This window comes from Rhincodon typus, chromosome 27 (genome assembly GCF_021869965.1).
Source record: "Rhincodon typus isolate 14 chromosome 27, sRhiTyp1.1, whole genome shotgun sequence".
In the NCBI taxonomy this organism is placed as follows: domain Eukaryota; kingdom Metazoa; phylum Chordata; class Chondrichthyes; order Orectolobiformes; family Rhincodontidae; genus Rhincodon; species Rhincodon typus.
The window spans coordinates 1,685,753-1,704,365 of record NC_063358.1 but is presented as its reverse complement, the minus strand read 5'-3'; the positions used below and the strand labels follow the sequence as shown (position 1 = coordinate 1,704,365).

The 18,613-nt window shown below is 39.6% G+C and overlaps 1 protein-coding gene across 1 annotated transcript; it reads left to right on the top strand.

The window, feature by feature from the left end:
• The first annotated feature begins 716 nt into the window (after positions 1 to 716).
• On the top strand, positions 717 to 17,295 carry LOC109913967 (probable histone deacetylase 1-B). Its single transcript, XM_048613038.1, has 10 exons — positions 717 to 882; positions 1,351 to 1,492; positions 5,277 to 5,369; positions 5,625 to 5,733; positions 6,647 to 6,787; positions 7,819 to 7,927; positions 10,310 to 10,440; positions 13,682 to 13,831; positions 15,244 to 15,301; positions 16,587 to 17,295. Exons 2-10 carry the CDS (start codon positions 1,436 to 1,438, stop codon positions 16,621 to 16,623), a joined length of 885 nt encoding a protein of 294 aa, XP_048468995.1. The 5' UTR covers positions 717 to 882; positions 1,351 to 1,435; the 3' UTR covers positions 16,624 to 17,295.
• The last annotated feature ends 1,318 nt before the right edge of the window (positions 17,296 to 18,613 follow it).

Here is an 18,613-nt window from a genome sequence, read left to right as displayed (position 1 = left end):
GGCCCAAAACGTCAGCCTTTCTGCTCCTATGATGCTGCTTGGCCTGCTGTGTTCTTCCAGCTCTGCACCTTGTTGTCAGGGAATTGAATGTGTTTTCTTCCATTGCTAATGCTTTTCCAGTCCTTTCTCGAAGGCCTTGTCACCTTGTTGGTGTGTCGGTCACAGCTGCCAAGGGGCATTCTTTGTGTGTGAGTCACGTTTGAGATTGTTTGCAAGATATGCAGACTGAGATCAGTTTTAATGAACAGTCCTCATCCCACCAAATGTGACACACTTCCAGATGAGGTCAGTCTGTAATCAAAAGGAACCAAAGCCAATGATTCAGCATCCCACCTATGCACCCTTCTCCATCCCTTTCTCTTCACTTCCTGTTAAAGCTAACTTTATAATCTGAACCAATAAGCCAGTTGATCCAGTATAACTTGATGTTAAAGGTTTATTGAACCTTGGAATTTCTTGCTTATCATTTTTGTGCTTGTTCCAACTCTGGTGTACATATTAGTGAAGTAATCCAACTTAGAGAATTGTCACAGTCAAGCTCTTCTAATGTGCCAAAAGTGTCCTTGAAATCTTTTTAATTCGATTGACATGTTCAGGAGGTATGCAGGCTTTTGTTTTCAATCAGAAGCATCCTTCTCTATAGCTGTAGATTGCATTAAAATTAAGAAAAACAAATTGCTTACTGCTATACTCTAAATGTAAGAAATGTAGTGTGGATGAATGCAGATTGCTACTTTCTACAGCTGGAGCTGTTAAATTGAACAAGCAGCAAACCGACATTGCTGTCAACTGGGCCGGTGGACTTCACCATGCAAAGAAATCGGAAGCATCAGGCTTTTGTTACGTGAATGATATTGTCTTGGCCATTCTCGAATTACTGAAGTAAGCATAAAAGTTTATTATTCTAACTGTATGAGCTCTTTTAGAATATAGATTTTCACATCAAATGGGGGGCTTTTTCCCTTCCCTCTCCTTAACATCCATTTACTCTCTGCCTTTCCCCCTCCCCCACCCGTGCTTTCTCTCTTCACCCTCCCCCTTTCATTCTCTTTCACTTTCATCCCTTCGTTTTGTATCTACCGCTCTTTTTGTCCACACTCCCACCACATACACTCTCTTCTTTATCTCCACCCTTCACTGTCCACTCTCATCTCTCACCTGAATTGCAATTAGTGAAGGTAACTTTGGTTTCTGTCCCCATCCCAAGAACAGTGAGAATAAACCTTAAGACTTTGTAATCGCTACAGTTTAATTACCAACAGAGTCATCAAAATTTCAGTTTTAATATTCCTGTTAAGTTTTAACCTGTTGTGTTTCACATCAGATCAATTGAGCTTTTCTTCCTTTAAGGTATCATCAGAGAGTACTGTACATTGATATTGATATTCACCATGGTGATGGTGTTGAAGAAGCTTTTTACACAACAGACAGAGTGATGACTGTTTCGTTCCATAAATATGGTGAATATTTCCCTGGCACAGGAGATCTCCGGGTAAGAGGCAGTATTTTTTGCAAAATCTAATTGAGAAATTTGGAAGTATGTATATTTAATAGAGAAGTATCAAAAATTTTTATTCATCTGGGGTGCGTGGGTGTCGCTGGATGGGCCAGCATTTGTTGTCTGTTCCTAATACCCTTGAAAAGGTGGTGGTGAGCTGCTGCCCTGAACGGCTGCAGTCCATTTGGCCAAGGTAAATCCACAATGCCATTGGGGAGGAGATTCCAGGATTATATTTCCAAGTCAGGACAATCCATGGTGGTGGTGTTCCCATGTATCTGCTGTCCTTGTCCTACCAATTGGAAATGGTTGTGGGTTTGGAAGGTGCTGCTTGAGGATCTTTGGTGAATTTCCACAGTGCATCTTGTTGATAGTATACATTGCTGCTACTGAGCGTTGGTGATGAAGGAAGTGGATTTTGTTAATGTGCCAATCAAGTGGGCTGCTTTGTCCTGGGTGCTGTTAAGTTTCTTGAGTGTTGTTGGAGCTGCATTCATCCAAGAAAGTGGGGAGCATTCCATCACACTTGTGAATGATGAACAGGCTTATGAGGCATGAATGTTACTTGCTACATGGCAGCCCCAATCTGGATATTGTCCAGGTCTTACTGCATTCGAACGTAGACTGCTTCAATATCTGAGGAGTCACAAATGGCACTGAACATTGTACAATTATCAGCAAACATGCCCACTTCTGACCTTACAATGGAGGGAAGGCCATTGACGAAGCAACTGAAGATGGTTGGGCCTAGGACACTACATCAAGGATCTCCTACAGAAATGTCCTGGAGCTAAGATGACCAACCATCATCTCAAAGTGCCAGGTATGACTCTGGCCAGTGGGGAGTTCTCCCCAGATTCATTATGCAGGAGTATAATGGTTTAATACACAGTTTACATACTGATAGTTCTCGTGGAGACAAATAAAACCATCAGTACGTCAAAACAGGCATGGCCAGAGGTGATGCCCTGGGAGATGTATTTGCGAGTACAGGTTCAAAAGGTTTTAACTAAAATAGCCAGGGTTTGAGAACCTATACATGGAGACAAATGACAGGGAAATAGGGACTAAAACAGAAGGCAGAACTGGATACAAGAAAAGTGAGAGTCAGAGAATTCAAGAGCTAGTATCAAGCAGGGCCACACTGAAAGAGACTAAAAATGCTAAAACAACCAGCCTTAAGGCCCTGTGCCTTAAGGTGCAGAGCATTCATATAAAAAGAATGAATTAGTTGTGCAAATAGATTTAAAATGGGTATGGTATAATGGGAATTATAGAGACTGGGTAGCACTGTTGATTTAAAAAGAAATTAGAAATTTAAGTAATAAAAGTGTGGCTGTGATTATGGGTGACTTCAGTCTGCATCTGGATTGAGCAAATCAAATCAGTACCATTACCATAGAGGAGGAATTCTTTATGTATACAAACTTGGTTTCATGGTTCAATAAGTTGACCCATCTAGAGAAAAGGCCAACCTTGAGTGTGGGTATTTTGTAACAAGGAAAAAATAATTGACAGTCCTGACTTGTGCATGGGCCCTTAAGGAAGAGTGCCCACAATAGGACAGAAATCTTCATTGAGGTGCAGGGTGACGTTTGAGATGAGGATCCTGAATTTAAATAAAAGAAATTATGATGGTATGAGGTGAGAGCTGGCTATGATAAATTAGGAATCGTTGCTTAAAGGTTTGACAGTGGATAGGCAATAGCAAACATTTAAAGAGCACATGGACGAACTGCTTTGGTTAGCGCAAGCCAAACATAGACATGCACGGGAATTTCTAGAGGCATGGTTCTCCACCCGTAATGCAATCAACAAACATATAGAATTGGACCCTATGTACAAACCCATACAGATCAAAACCAGAAATGACACTACTTACCATAATGGACTAGGCAGTATAAATTCCAAGTGGAGTAGAATAACATCGCTTCATCGGAGGCTCCACTGATGATATCACCTAACGTGGTGACGGAATGTCTGAACGAGAACAAGCCAGCTCGGTGAGCAAGTCAACAACCTCATTCCAATCTAGTGCAAAAAGAAATCAGGAAACCTAGTCAGACTCTGGCTAACAAGGGAAATTAGGGTTATGTAAAATCCAAGGAAGCAGCATACTAATTAGCCCATTAAAACAAAAATACTTAAGGATTTGGGAACAGTTTAGGGTCCAGCAAAGGGAGACAGACTGATTTAAGATGGGGAAAATTGTGTAACCCTAGCACGAGAGAAAGTATGCTAGTGGTCATCTTCCAAACTTTTATGGACTTTGGAGCAGCGTCTACAGATTGGAGGATAGCTAATGTAACTCCACTAATTAAGGAAGTGAGAGAGAAAACAAGGTATAGACCAGTTAGCTCAAAGTTGGTAGTGGGAGAAATGCAAGAATTGAAAATGTAAGATGTAGTTGCAGAGCATTTGGAAGATAGTAACAAGATCAGATAGAGTCAGTATGGATTTACGAAGGGGCAAATCTGCTGAAATTTTTTGAGGATGCAACTCAAGAGTGGATAAGGGGCAGCCATGGAAGTTTACTTGGATTTTTCAGAAGGCTTTCATTAAGGACTCACGAGATTAGCATGCAAAACTAAAGCATGTGGGATTGGAGGTCATGTACTGAAATAGATTGAGAACTGGTTGATAGTCAGGAAACAGTAAGAATAAATAGTAGCAGGCAGTGACTAGTGGGCATTGCTGGAATCAGCATTTGGACTGCAGCTATTCACAATGTATATAATTTTTTTAAAAATGATTTAGATAAGAAAACTTCATGTCCTACGTCTAAATTTGCAGATGACACAAAGCTCAGTGGGAGGGTGAGCTGTGAGGAGGATGCAGAGAAGCTTCAGTGTGATTTGAACAAGTTAAGTAAGTGAGCAAATACATGGCGAATCTAGTATAATGTGAATAAATGTGAGGCTATCCACTTTGGTAACAAAAATAGGTAGGCAGATAATCTAAATAGGGATAGGTCAGGAAAGGGGGAGGTGCAGTGTGACCTCTATCTTTGTACACCAGTTGCTGAAAGGAAGTATTGCATGTACAGCAGATGGTGAAGAAGGCAAGTGGCATGTTGGCCTTCATAGTGAGAGGATTCAAGTACAGGAACAAGAATGGCTTTCTGCAACTATATTAGGCATTGGTAAGACCTGGAACATTGTGTGCAGTTTTGGTCTTCTGATAGGAGGGATGTTGTGGCTATGGAAGGAGTGATAAGAAGGTTTAGCAAACCGATTCCTGGGATGGCGGATCTGATATACTGGGAAAAATTGAGTTGTTTAGGACTATATTCACTGGAAATAGGATTGATGCAGAAATGATTTTTTTGGAGAATCTAGAGCTAGGGGTCACAGCCTGAGGATAAAGGGTAAGTCAGTTAAGACTTAAGAATTTTCCCTGCCAAAGAATGATGAACCTGTAGAATTCTCCTCCACAAGAAACTGTTGAGACCGAAACATTGAAGACTTTGAAGAAAGGGATCAATAGATATAGGATAAAGCAGGAACAGGGTACTGAGTTTAATTGTCAGCTTTGATCATATTGAATGATGGAGTAGGCTTGAAGGGTCAAATGGCTTGCTCCTATGTTTTGGTTCTGTAAAGCATTTTGGTTTAATACATAGCAATCAATAGTATCAAAGTGAAAAAGTAATAAATTTGTGCAAAGCATTGATTTGGCTGCAGTTAAGTATTATTGCATTTTCATGTAAGTTAGAATTGTATATTTGCTTATATATTTGATTTCTAGGAAGCTGATTTGAGCCTTTTCTGTTGCACAGGATATAGGTGCAGGCAAAGGCAAATACTATGCTGTAAATTTCCCATTGAGAGATGGAATTGATGATGAATCTTATGAAGCCATATTCAAACCTGTAAGTAGTTCCTCTAAGTGCAGTTCTTCCAAAGCTGATGTCTAGTAGAGTAAACGTATTTGTGTCATACTTATCTCGGATTTCCAAGGCCACTTCATGATCCTTCAAACTGTATGAAGTATGTGAAAGTAACTTCAAGTTTCTTTTGGCCTTAAAATGTTGTTTTCACTTGGCTTGAACCATTTCTTGGCATGTTACAGAGCATGTTGTACAGGGACTCGGTACAGTATGGTAAAACCTTTCTCTTTTTACTAGATTATATGTAAGGTGATGGAAATGTATCAGCCCAGTGCCATTGCGTTGCAGTGTGGTGCTGATTCTTTGTCTGGGGATAGACTTGGCTGTTTTAACCTCACTATTAAAGGTACAGTAATTCAGTTTTAATTTAATATTTGCCTGATGGATAAGCTTACTAAAGTGATATTTGATTAATGTTCACTCATTTTGTATTTATTAATTGATCCTGTCAGTTATTTTAACTCTTCTTGCATATTTTCTTCACTGTCCTTAAGATGCTTAATTATTACAATACTGAAAGCCCTGGATAGAGTATGCATGAGAGAGATGTTTCGACTAGTGGGAGAGACTAGGACTTGAGTGTACAACCTCAGAATGAAGGGGTGGCCCTTTATAACTGGGATGAGGGGAAATTGCTTCAGCCAGAGGTTGGTGAATCTATGGAAATCATTGTTTCAGAAGGCTGTGGGGGGCCAAGTCAGAGTGTTTGCCTCTGAAGGCAGTAAGTCATATTGGGGTAATGTTGAACAATGTGCCATGCGTTGGTGCCTTCCGTAACTAGAATACTTTTGACAGTGAATATCAGCTATTGTGGCTAATTGCAACTGGTGTTAATCTTCCTGGTATGGATGGATGTGCTGGGATGGTCCTTTGTTCTACTGTATAACCACCAATGTCACTCCCTTTAAGTGGATCTGAAGTGCTAATTTCCATTGACATTAAAGCTGCTACGATTGCATGCAAGAAGTCTCTAATGTATATTGTCAGAACAGCTGAAGATGGGAGTTCTTAAATGGCAGTCCCCATGAAGCTGAGCAATATTTGCTCATAAGTATTCACTATAGTTGTATATATGTTTTCACTTCCCTCGTATTTTACTCCTCCCAAGATTGGGATAATTTTCTTAAGGATAATAGATCATATACATTAAGACATCCACAACATTAAATCTGAGGATTAATGTTCTAATCAAATGTTAATCAATCACTAATCGATATTAGTGTCAGTGTTTTATAGAAGATTTTTTGATTTATTCACAGGCCATGCTAAATGTGTTGAATTTGTGAAGACCTTTAATCTGCCTTTACTGATGTTGGGAGGTGGAGGATACACAATTCGTAATGTAGCTCGATGCTGGACATATGAGACTTCTGTAGCTTTGGACTCGGAGATTCCAAATGGTAAGTGAATTTACTGCTTGTAAGGCTCCATAAAGTTGGAAAGAAGCATGTGATGGATGTCAGGGGCCATGAAGGTCTATAGTTAATGTTTTAAATCTAATAATTATTTAAAACTATTTCTGTTTTGAGAAAAGTAAAAGGAATCAAAATGTTAACTAATGCTCTCACCAATGTCACAGCTGTTGAGTTTCTCCAGAATTTTCTTTTGTTTGTTTCAGCTTTCCAACATCTGAAGTATTTTGCTTTTTATTTTCCCTGAAGTTCTATATTAGCTTCTGCTTCCGGTCTGAGGCGGAGGGGCGGCGTGATGGGTGTCAGATGAACATAGTAAATGAGGTTAGACATGAGAGACCAAAATACTGCATGCCATTGATGCCAGAGCTCCCAAAACACAGCCTCACTGTCTGCAAGCAATCCAAATTCTGCACTAAACCTCAACTGTATTGTCAGCCAGAAATCAATCAGGCATACACTTTAGTTGAGAAGCAAGAGATAGCAACACTGAATGAATACACTGCTGGGGGCAGGCTCAATTCTAAAATAGGCATTTGCGAACGGAAAGGCAGCAATAATGAATCTGGTATCTGTGGCTGAGGGAGCAAAGCTCAAAGGCAAATCAGTGTAAGTAATCAGTAGTTCTGAGCGAGTGAGCGCTATGAGAGCCAACAAAGGGCCCAGAGTTTCAGCCTGGCCCCGTCCCTGAACGTAGGATCCTTGCTGCAGGATTACAATGACAGTTGCTGGTACAGCTTTGAAGTGCAGAAATGTTATGTAAAAGGATTGGCATGTCCCATGAGAGTTCTTAGAGGCTAGCATATGTTGGATACCAACGTATCCATGTTGGGTGTCTGTTGGTGCCCGGTTTGTGTCATTAATTACTTATTCATATAATGAATGTAATGGGTTTTGCAGAACACAGCATCCCAGTTTGACTATTGTGCAAAAGTTCAAGGCTGTATAATCTGTGCTGAGAATCCACTTCTGTCATATGAGAAGGGATAATTGTAAATGGATTTTTTGTTGCTTTTCAGAACTGCCATACAACGATTATTTTGAGTACTTTGGACCAGACTTCAAGCTGCACATTAGTCCTTCCAATATGACAAATCAGAACACCAATGAATACCTGGAAAAGATAAAGTATGTAATTTCTGTTATTGATATTAAATGGTGCTGTCAAGTTAGGCATTTCTATTTAATTTATTATTTTCTCAATAAACTGTAGTTTGTTTCAGACCTGCCTTGTGCTTGATAAGAAAGTGACAAATATTTGTATATGAGCAACAGTTTGTAAAATCTGCTGTGTGAGTGGTAAAACCGTTGTATATTCTCTGATTAGGTTTAATGAATTGATCCAGTATGATGCAAGTTCTGTGTTGATCAGTGCATTGCGAACATTCAGCAAGTTGCATTTCATTAGCTAGTGCATGGTAATTACTTTAAGGAATCCAATCCAATGCTTATTGATTATAAATATAAATGTCGAGTAGACTTGCTAGATTATTTTTGGGGAGGCATGGGAGTGGAAAGAATGTAGTGCTAAGGCACTACCTTCTGACAAGCGAATTGTAGATCCAGGGTTACAGAAATGGGGTAAGTCTCACCATGTTATGATTTAATCACTCGAATGGAAGTTATAAATTGACTCTGTCCATCAAAATCCCTAACGTGCAGAATGAAAACAGGACTTGTGTAGTGTGGAGCTAGGTGTGGAATAGGATTTGGGTAGCAGAATTTTTGAATGATCTGGAAGTTTATGGAGGAAGAGGGGCTGGAGAGGAGAAGATTGGATGGTGGAGACTGTTGCTGCTGCCAGAAACGTGGAGAAGGATGCTTGCAGGTTTTGAGCTGAGGCAGGAACAGAAAGACCTGATGTTAGAGGTGAAATTGGAAGTTTTGTGAGGTGCAAGTTTTTGTGCTAAAGCTGAGCTTAGGCATAAGATGTTCTCATTGTTATTATCTTGTTCAAGCTCGCCATGGTAATCACTCATCCAGCTGAAAGTCGATGCTTTTGTGGATTTTCTATTTTTTTAGAAAATTGGAGGTCCCTATGTAAGACCATAATAAATAGGAACAGCAATAGGTCATTCGGCCCCTCAGACCTGCTCAACCATTTAGTATAATCCTGGCTGATGTGATTCTTTAAATCACTTTTCCTGCATTTTTCCCTATAACCTTACATTGATTTCCCCTACTGATCAAGAATCTGTCTTGGCCTAAATATACACAAGGACTCTGCCCCCACAGCTCTTTGTGACGGAGTTCCTAAAATACTCAATCCTCTGAGAGAAGAAATTTCTCCTCCTCCTGGTCATAAATTGGTGCTCCTTTATTAATGAGATGACACCCTCTGCTCCTAGACTCTCCCATGAGGGGAAACATCCTCTCAGCATTCACTCTATCAAAACCCTTAACAATCCTATATGTTTCAATGAGAACCACCTCTCAGTCTTCTAAATTTCAGTGAATAGAGTCCCAACCTGTTTAGCTTTTAAGCTTTTCACCTTAGAACTGCAGATTAAAAAGGGAGTAATGTTAGTATGGTGAGCTGTACCTGGTGAATTATACCCATGACTGAACTCAATGGGAGCGATATCAACTGTTTCAGCTTAGACTGCTGTGCATTGCACAAAATGAGAATAGTTAAATGTTCCTTAAAAATGCAGCCGGCTCACCTTTTGTGATATCCAGTCATTTCTCTGTGTTTATGAGGTTTCTGTTCCTGAAAACCTCTTGCGAATGATGAGTTAATGACTGCGGAGCATAATAACTTCTGGTAAAGATGAAGTTAGGTTCCCAGATCCCAAAATTATTTTTTGGGTTAAAATGATAAACACTAAAACTTCTGAAATAAAAGTTAATATTAACAGATTAAAATTGTAGCGTATTTTAACTTAACGATAAAAGTGAGAAGTTTTGTATATCAGGGCCGGGTGGTGTTCAGGGTGATTACTGGATGTGGGAGGGGGAAGGTGGTGCAGACGTGCCTCCCTCCCAGCCACTCTTTCCCCTCCCAAAATGGATCCTCCTCTACCTCCATTTGGTGGCTATCCTCAACCTGTTTATCCTCCCAAGCACCAGCGCCCTTGCTTGTTGAGGGGAAGAACTAGAACAGGTCAGGGAGCGGGATTGCTGCAAAAGTTGACAGTGATCGTAGGTAGGTGAGTTTTGTTTGCGGATTTTAAATGGTTGGTAACTTTTTTTGGTGCAAAAAGGCAAACTTGCGATTTGTGATTTTGCAGATACAGAGGAATGATTGTAGGGATGACAGTCATTCACAATTCTGTTATAAAATGTTGTTTCTTTGTATAATAGAGTTTGGAAGTGCTTTTGAAATGTTTCAGAAAATAATGAAAAGGAAGTCTGAAGTGCTAACAATACCCAGACCAGTTTGATCCTGTTAAAGCTGATGACCTTAATGCTAACCTTCCCTCAACGATTGGATTGTCATCCTTTTTATTTTAAACCAATTAGCTTTGACTGTGTGCCATAGAAACATAATTATTGACTGTAAATTCACAGGCAACGTTTGTTTGAAAACCTACGCATGCTGCCACATGCACCAGGCGTTCAGATGCAGGCTATCCCAGAAGATGCGGTTCCAGAAGATAGTGGGGATGAGGAGGAGGAAGATGCAGACAAACGCATTTCAAGTGAGTTCTGTGTTTGATTTCAAACTTTGTACAAATCCAGAATTTATAATGCAATGTTTTCTTTCTTCTGGTTTTAGCTGAAACAGCTGAGTTCTGTCAGAGCCTGGTTGTAACACAGGCTGCCTGGAGAGATCTGTTTATGCTTGCGTACAGAACCTATTGGAGAAGGTATTGCGTTTGAGCCTAACCCTTTCCTTGACCGGCAATACTGTCTTGGAAGCAACTAGGATTGTTGGGTTTTTCTCATTTCTTGGGATAATGAAGTTATTTGCGACTGTGATCGAATAATTCAGCATTGATTATGGAATAAGCCTTTCAGTTCTGTGTTTCTGACATCATTGGATAAATCTGCTGAATAAATGGGGACACTAAGTTTGCTTCCTGAATCAGGCTATACCAATTAACTACTTAAGCATTGGCTGTGACATTTATTTGTGACAGGTGAGAAACAAATAATCAGTGGGTTTGGAGTTTTGCGATGTGTCAGAAGTATCTCTATCCAACCAACATTTAACCTATGGTGTTCAACACTTAATACTCAAAAAATGGAATATATTGAGATCAATGAATAATTTTTGAAAGAAAAACACTGGCCGGTTTTTTTCTCCAAGTATAATTCACTTGGAGTCTATTTGTTGGATACTGGAACAGGAGTAGGCCATTCAGCCCTCGAGTCTATTCCATCGTCTGAAAAGATCATGGTTTATCTGTGGCCTCACTTCATATAACTGCCTTTGACCCATATCCCTTAATACCGTTGCTTAACACAAATTTACCTATCTCTGATTTAAAACTAATTGATCTAGCAACGACTATCATTTGTGGAAGTGTGTTGCAAACATGTACCACCCTTTAACCTTCTAAATTCTAGAGAAAGCAGGCCTAGTTTATATAGTTGCTCCTCATAACTTAACCCCCTGAAGTCTAGGTTTACAAGAATGATATCTATGTTGTACTCCTAATGCTGATATATCCACAATGTAGAGTGCACAGATTTGCTTTCAGTACTCCATGTGGGGTCTACTCAGTGTTTTGTATGACTGCCACATGACTACTGCGTTCTTGTATTCCAGTCCTGTAGGTACAAAGGCCAACATTCCATTAGCTTTCTTAATTATTGTCTATATCTGTTTGTAGCTTTTGAAGATGTTTGCGCCTGAACTCCTAAATCTGTTTGGACATCCACTGTATTTAATTTCATATCATCTAGAAAGTAGCCTGCTCAATCCTTTTTCAGTCCAAAATGGATAACCTTACGCTTGCTTGCGTTGAACTTCATATTGAAGAATTTTTGCCCATTCACTTCGTTTAACAATATTCCTTTCTAATTTTTTGCGATCATCTACAGTCTACAATGCTGCCTAAATTTGAGAGTGCCGTTCTGTTGTATTATCCTCCCAATGTGTCATTTGTCCCAATGTAATACAAAAAGAGTTTCAGCTTTTCAAAGTCATGCACGAGAGATTATTGTGCAAGATTAAAGCGCATAGGATTGGGTAAGTGTATTGAGATGGATAGAAAACTGTTTGGCAGAGAGGAAACAAACAGTAAGTATTAATGGGTCCTTTTCAAAGTGGCAGGCAGTAACTAGTTGGGTGCCACAGGGATTGGTGCTGGGACCCCAGCTATTCACAATATAAATGATTTGGATGACGGAACAACATGTAACATCTCCAAGTTTGTAAATAATACCAAGTCGGGTGAGAGGGTGAACTGTGACAAGGATGCAGAGATCCGTCAACATGATCTGGACAGGTTGGGTGAGTGGGCAAATCAATGGCAAATGCAGTATAATTTGGATAAATGTGAGGTTATTCAGTTTGGAAGCACAAACAAGAAGACAGATTACTACCTGAATGGTCGTAAATTGGGAGAGGGAAGTGTGCAGTGGGACCTGGATGTCCTTGTGCACCAGTCACTGAAGGTAAGGATGCAGATGCAGCAGGCAGTAAAGAAGGCAGATGGCATGATGGCCTTCATTGCGAGAGGTTTCGAGTACAGGAGCAGGGATGTGTTGTTGCAGTTATACAGGGCCTTGGTGAGACCACACCTGGAATATTGCAGTTTTGGTCTCCTTTTCTGAGGAAGGATGCCCTTGCTCTTGATTCCGGGGTTGGCGAAACTGACGAATCAGGAGAGATTGGCTAGGTTGGAATTGTTTTTGCTGAAGTTCAGACGAATGGGGGGTGGAGGGGCGGGGTGGTGGGAGGATCTCACGGACTTGTAAAATTCTAACAAGACTAGACAGGGTAGATGCAGGGAGGATGTTTCCAATGGTGGGTGTGTCCAGAACCAGGGGGTCACAGTCTGAGGATTCGGAGTAGACCATTTAGGACGGAGATGAGAAGACATTTCTTCAGCCATAGAGTGGTGAACCTTGGAATTCATTACCACAGGAAGTAGTTGAAGCCAAAACATTGAATGTATTAACACTTAGGGCAAATGGGATCAAAGGTTATGGGGAGAAAGCAGGATTAGGCTATTGAGTTTGGACAATCAGCCATGATCATGAAGAATGGCGGAGCAGGCTTGAAGGGCCGAATAGCCGCCTCCTGCTCCTATCTTTTATGTTTCTATGTTAAAATCATATTCATCAGATGGGTTCAATATTATTTCTTTGATTTGTGTTAAATTAGTGCATTTCAGCAGCTGTGGTGGTAGCAATACTTAATTTGTCTTTAAGATAATTGGACTTGGTGGGAGAGATCAGGATTTTAGCTGTTCACTGTTCTACTCTGTTCTCTAATGGAACTGTTAAGTATCTAGTGAAAAAGAAGAAAATTCAGTTGCCCATGAAAACCACTACCATCTGAAAATGTTGAAGGGAAGAAGCCTGGAGTCAGAATTGTAATTGTATAGAATTTTTCTTTTGTAAAAGGAAAGCACAATTCTGACAGTATTCTGGACGTAGAGGAAGAGTTAAATGGATATAAGCATGGCTGGTCTTGTAAATATCTCGAAGCATTTTGAGTATTGGTAGGAAAAAAAATGGGAGGAGGGAAATTTAGCAAATTGTTATGTTCTGTTTCCTTTCAAAGGATTTTTGGGTAAGCAGCATAAATAATTTCAGGTATTGTTCAGCCAGTATATATAGCTTTAAGCAATCACACAGTACCTGAATTCAGGATCAAGTTAACAGTGGAATCTTTGGATAGTCTCCATGTTTTGTTATAGATTCAAAAGCAAGTCACCGCAAATTAATCAAAGTAGTTTTTTTTTAAGCATCTTTCTTTCTTGACAGTCCGTGCTTCAGACAAAAGAATAGCTTGTGATGAAGAGTTCTCGGATTCTGAAGATGAAGGGGAAGGAGGGCGACGAAACACTGCAAATTACAAGAAACTAAAGCGTGCCAAAGTGGAAGAAGAGAAAGAGGGAGAGGAGAAAAAAGCAGGTTAGTGACAGTTGTCTGATTGTGCTGAAGGAGAGTGTAAAGTTTCCAAAGTTCAAAAACTCCACAGATTTTTGTATCAACTTTGATTTATCAGATTCAGTGGGTAGCACAGTGTTGGAACTAAGGACTTGACCCAGTTACATTGATTGGATTGATTCTCTTATATAGAACTGCTCTTTTTATGGAGGAGAAGCCTATAACGTGCCTAAAGAATGTTGGTATTTGATCATACCAATAAGTGAGAGAAGAGATGTGAATGGTTTGATTGCATGTTTTACACAGCAAAGTTTACCAAATTGTGAAGATGCTATATTAAAACATTTAATATTCAAAATTAGGAGTCACTGGAGATGTACCTCATACACTGGTGATGGATAAAGCATGAAGCATATTAAATACATATATCGAGGTGGCAGGGGAATGAATTTGTATAATGTTTTGTAACTTTAGTTTCAGCTGAAACACTGATTTCTGTCTGAGCCTGGCTGTAACAGGCTGCCTGGAGAGGTATCAGTCAATCCTTGCATACAGAACCTGTTGAAGCAGGTATTTGAGCCTAACCCTTGGAGGGAAAACATGTTGTAGATACCAAAAGGTGATGGATTTCAAATCTTTCTTTCCAACAAATACTCCATCAACCTTGACGAGTGGGATCTGATGATGGGAAATTTGGAAGATTTGTTTAATCATTTAGTGTGGAGTCACGGTATTGCATGATACTAGAACTGTAAATAAGGCTTACGAAAAACATGAAGCCTAGGTTGAACATAGACATTGTACTAAAAAAAGTGGTTAAATAAACAGAGGAAAATAAGTGAAGTGTGATGTAAAATAATTGTTCAATTCATCTGCCATTTTCTAATTTTCCATTATTTATTCTCCAGTCTCTCATTCTAAAGGGCCAATGCTCACTTTGTTACCTCATGAAATATTTGTAGAAACTCTTACTGTCTGCTTTTGATTTTCTTGTTTTCTCTCGCTCTATATTTAATGTTTTAGTCATTATTTGCTGTTCCTTATATACCTGTCGTATGTTCAGACCTGACCAACTAAGTATCAAACTAAACAAGAAAATACAATCTTTAACATTTATGGTTAACAATGGGATGGTGGGTCTGTCTCCTCCAGTATCTTCTGGCTTCTGGGTCAGTTGTCCACCTCACTGGGGGGAATCTTTTCTCCTGCCTCTCCTAGCATCCCCTCGCCCTACCAATGAATCCATTTGAAAATCACATGTCCTTCCCCACTTGTACACAGTATTTGTTAGCCACAACATCACATGTATTTTGCATGGTATTGTGTTTGGAACTGTGTGCGTACGTGTTCCTAAATTACCGCAAATACGTAGTTGCTGCCAGTTCGACAGCTTAATTTCAGTATTTAAGTGATTAAGAAACGTTTCTGTTTTCCAGATGGGAAAGAGGAAGAAAAGGCCAAAGATGGTGTTCCAGAGAAGTTAGAAACTAAAGGGTATGATTTTTACCTGTGTACAATATTACAGTTTTTTTCAAGCAGAAAAATTAAAAGCAATTCTCAGTATTGTATCCCCATTTCCCTCTTTGGCTTGTTTTATTTTGATCTGCGTATTGTCTTCTGCCTGCCTCTCTAAATCATATGTTTTTCGATTAATCATATTTCCTGTACCACCTTGTGTTCTTTAATCTTTTACCCCTGCACACCTTTTTCCTGCTTTCTGTGTGGTGGACATGAACCTTCTGTACCCTTTGCATGTGTTCTCAGGCAATTGGTAGATAATTGCTGTTATCTGTCTGTTTGTTCTGCCTGCCTCTCTCTCAGGTACTTGCCTGCATTATTGGCTTTGTGTTTCACTCGTAAGAATGCATCATCTACGTCCATTGCTCGCTTGTGCTCTCTCTCACTTTCTGGACCTCCTTCACTCTTGTATGCACTGTTTTTCTTCCGTTTTCTGCACCCTTCTCTGACATGCTTGTGCTTCACCTGTTCTGTATATCTTGTAATCCATTTCTGTAATCGATGCTCTGGATTTCAAACTTCCTGATTGTCAGGAAAATTGTATTTGTGTAAGGGGTAAAATTGGTTTGTTTCTGTGTCAGGAAGTGGTAGTAATATGGATCTAGGACTCTGGGAGTTGGGGAGTTTGGGTGGTTGGAGTTGATTGTATGCTTATTTTGGACCAATTTGGTTAATGGAACATGATCAGTTATGGGCTCAATCTTTTGGAGGTGTCAAGTAGAGTAATTTCCATAAATTACAGTATATTCTACAGTCAAGAATTGCTATACATTTCCAAACTTAAGAGTATCGGTGCATAAAATGAGCCAAAACTTATCAAGAACGTTATAATTATACTTGGCCCAATTGTTTATTTCTATAGCATTTGACTGATGAGTGTTTATTCTCCTACCTTCATGGTTAAGCAGATAGCTGGCAGTTATATGCTCCTGGGAATTAGTTACTGTACATGTTAGATTAGGTAACAGCTTAAATATTTGCATCTCCTTTACAGCAGGAGAAAACTGGGCTAGAATTGCATGGTGTGTGTGGAATGCATAATGCTGGACGAAGCAAGCCAGCAATGGGCCTCAGCACTTAGGTGGATTTGAGTAAGATTCCTAGATTGGGTGATTAATGGGGTAACATTTTGACACCCCCTCCAAAGAATATGATTGGTCTAAGGTATTGCATGGTTAACATGGACTAGTGTAATAGTAATGTCACAATTCTAACGTGAATCTTTGTGCAGCTCACCAATTCGATATGCTTTACTCTCTAGAATTAAGGTGGAAGAGACAAAACCAAGCAACGCATAAGTCAAGACAGAAACCCGTTGGCTCAATTTCTTCGCAGCATGGTTACTGTAGTGTAGCATTATTAGTTGACCCTAGAAATGCTTATTTTTTTACAACGTACAATGGACCATGTAATTTATTTGTAAACACCGTTTTGACCTTTGAAGTTGTTTAATCCGTGATCCAAAAGATGTTAAGTTGTTAAGTGAAGTTGGCTAAGGAGTTGTTAAACCTTTCCTGTATTTTCCAGTGTAAACAAATGGCATTTTTGACTCCTGTTTGCTTGGGCAGTCTTTTTGCTAAACACATAGCACTCTTAAGTCAACCCTTGAAAGTTGTTGAAAATGACAACCTGGCTTTCATTTTTACTGTCCCATAATGAACCATTTGTATTTCTGTGAAAATACTGAGAATCATGTAACCCTCCCATGTTCAAGGTAGTAATCGGATATGTGAGATGGATATTCTATTAATTTTTTTATATATTATAAACTGGATAAAATCAGTTGACTTATACTTAGACTCCTTAAGGGAATGTTTTCCATTTTTAAAAAGAAATCTTTATAGTAAAACTCTTATTGCCCAACTGAAATATGGGTGGATGTGTGTGGGTTTTTTATTCTTGCTATGTGTGAATTAAGTTTACTTCATGATCTTTTTGACCAAAACTTAATTAAAATATTTCAGTCAAAATGTGACTTCTGTTTCCTAAGCTCAGGTCCACAATTTTTAATGAAACAATTACACTAGTATGACCTTAAGCTACCAAATACAAAATGGCACTTCACAGGAACGTGCCCGCAGTGAATATACCGGAGTTAGGGAGCTAATTGACGCATAGGTAAGTGACACTATTAGGTTCTTAATGATGGAGCAAGGCAGGGATGCAGAAGGCTGTGCCTATTGATGATGGAATTGCAAGAGATTTGCATCATAATTTCCACATTCTAATCTATATCCATTGATGAGGTAAATTTCACAAGGAGCTGTCACTGGTACAACAGTAAAGACTCATTGAACATTGTTCACAATGGCAGTTACCATAACAACCCTGTGTTTACATTTCCTTCAGATAGTCATTTGCTGGTACATGACTAGTATTGCTAAAAAGGGAATGTTAGAGCTTTTCATCTTTTACTAATCAGGACAATTCATAGGAGAGCAAAATGGATCGGATGTTACTCTGGTACGTTGCATGATTTTCTGGAAGTTGCTGCACAATAGAGGGATCTGCATCTCATTCTGACCCGTGTGTGCTTGGTGCTAGCAGTGGAGGAATGTGTGGAATGGGAAGAATTCTGTTCTTCAGCACTGTATCTTTCCTTTGATGAGCCACCAAATAAGTTGAAGAGCAGAGAAGAGTGTGGATGTAGATCCCTGACTGCCATCTACTGCAAACTGTTAAAAGGCTGACTCAAAACCATAGGTAGGGGTACACGCCTACTAGATGACAAAACTGGGGGAGTTGAAAACAGAAATGCACTATATAGTTATAACCGGTGTTCATGCAACAGCTTTGAGTGATAAGATGGCAACCAACAGCATCATAGATTGTGGCCTTCAGGTGTTGAGATTACTGGCTTAGAAGCAACCCTGTCTAAGGTGTGTTCCCAAATGTGTTTGAAAAACTTATTGACCTTCTACAAATAAATAATTGCTTATTCTTACCTGTGGGAGAGAGCAGAGCCCCAGATGGGTGAAACACTTTTTGATGCAACCACAAGAGATGTTTAATTGCTTGTAAGTAGCTTGAAGGGGGAAAATTGCAAGTGTATGAACGTCAACACTTGCAATTTTCTCCCTTCAAGCTACTTAACATCGTGTCTTGATGGAAAGTAGATTGCTGTTCCTTCAGTGTTGCTAGATCATGATCCTGGAACTCCCTCACTAATGACATTGTTTGTACCTATCCAAACTGAACTGCAGCAATTCAAGAAGGCAGCTCAGCACCGTCTTCTGAAGGGCAGCTAGGCATTGGCAATAAATGATAGCCCAGCCCTTGACACTCTCA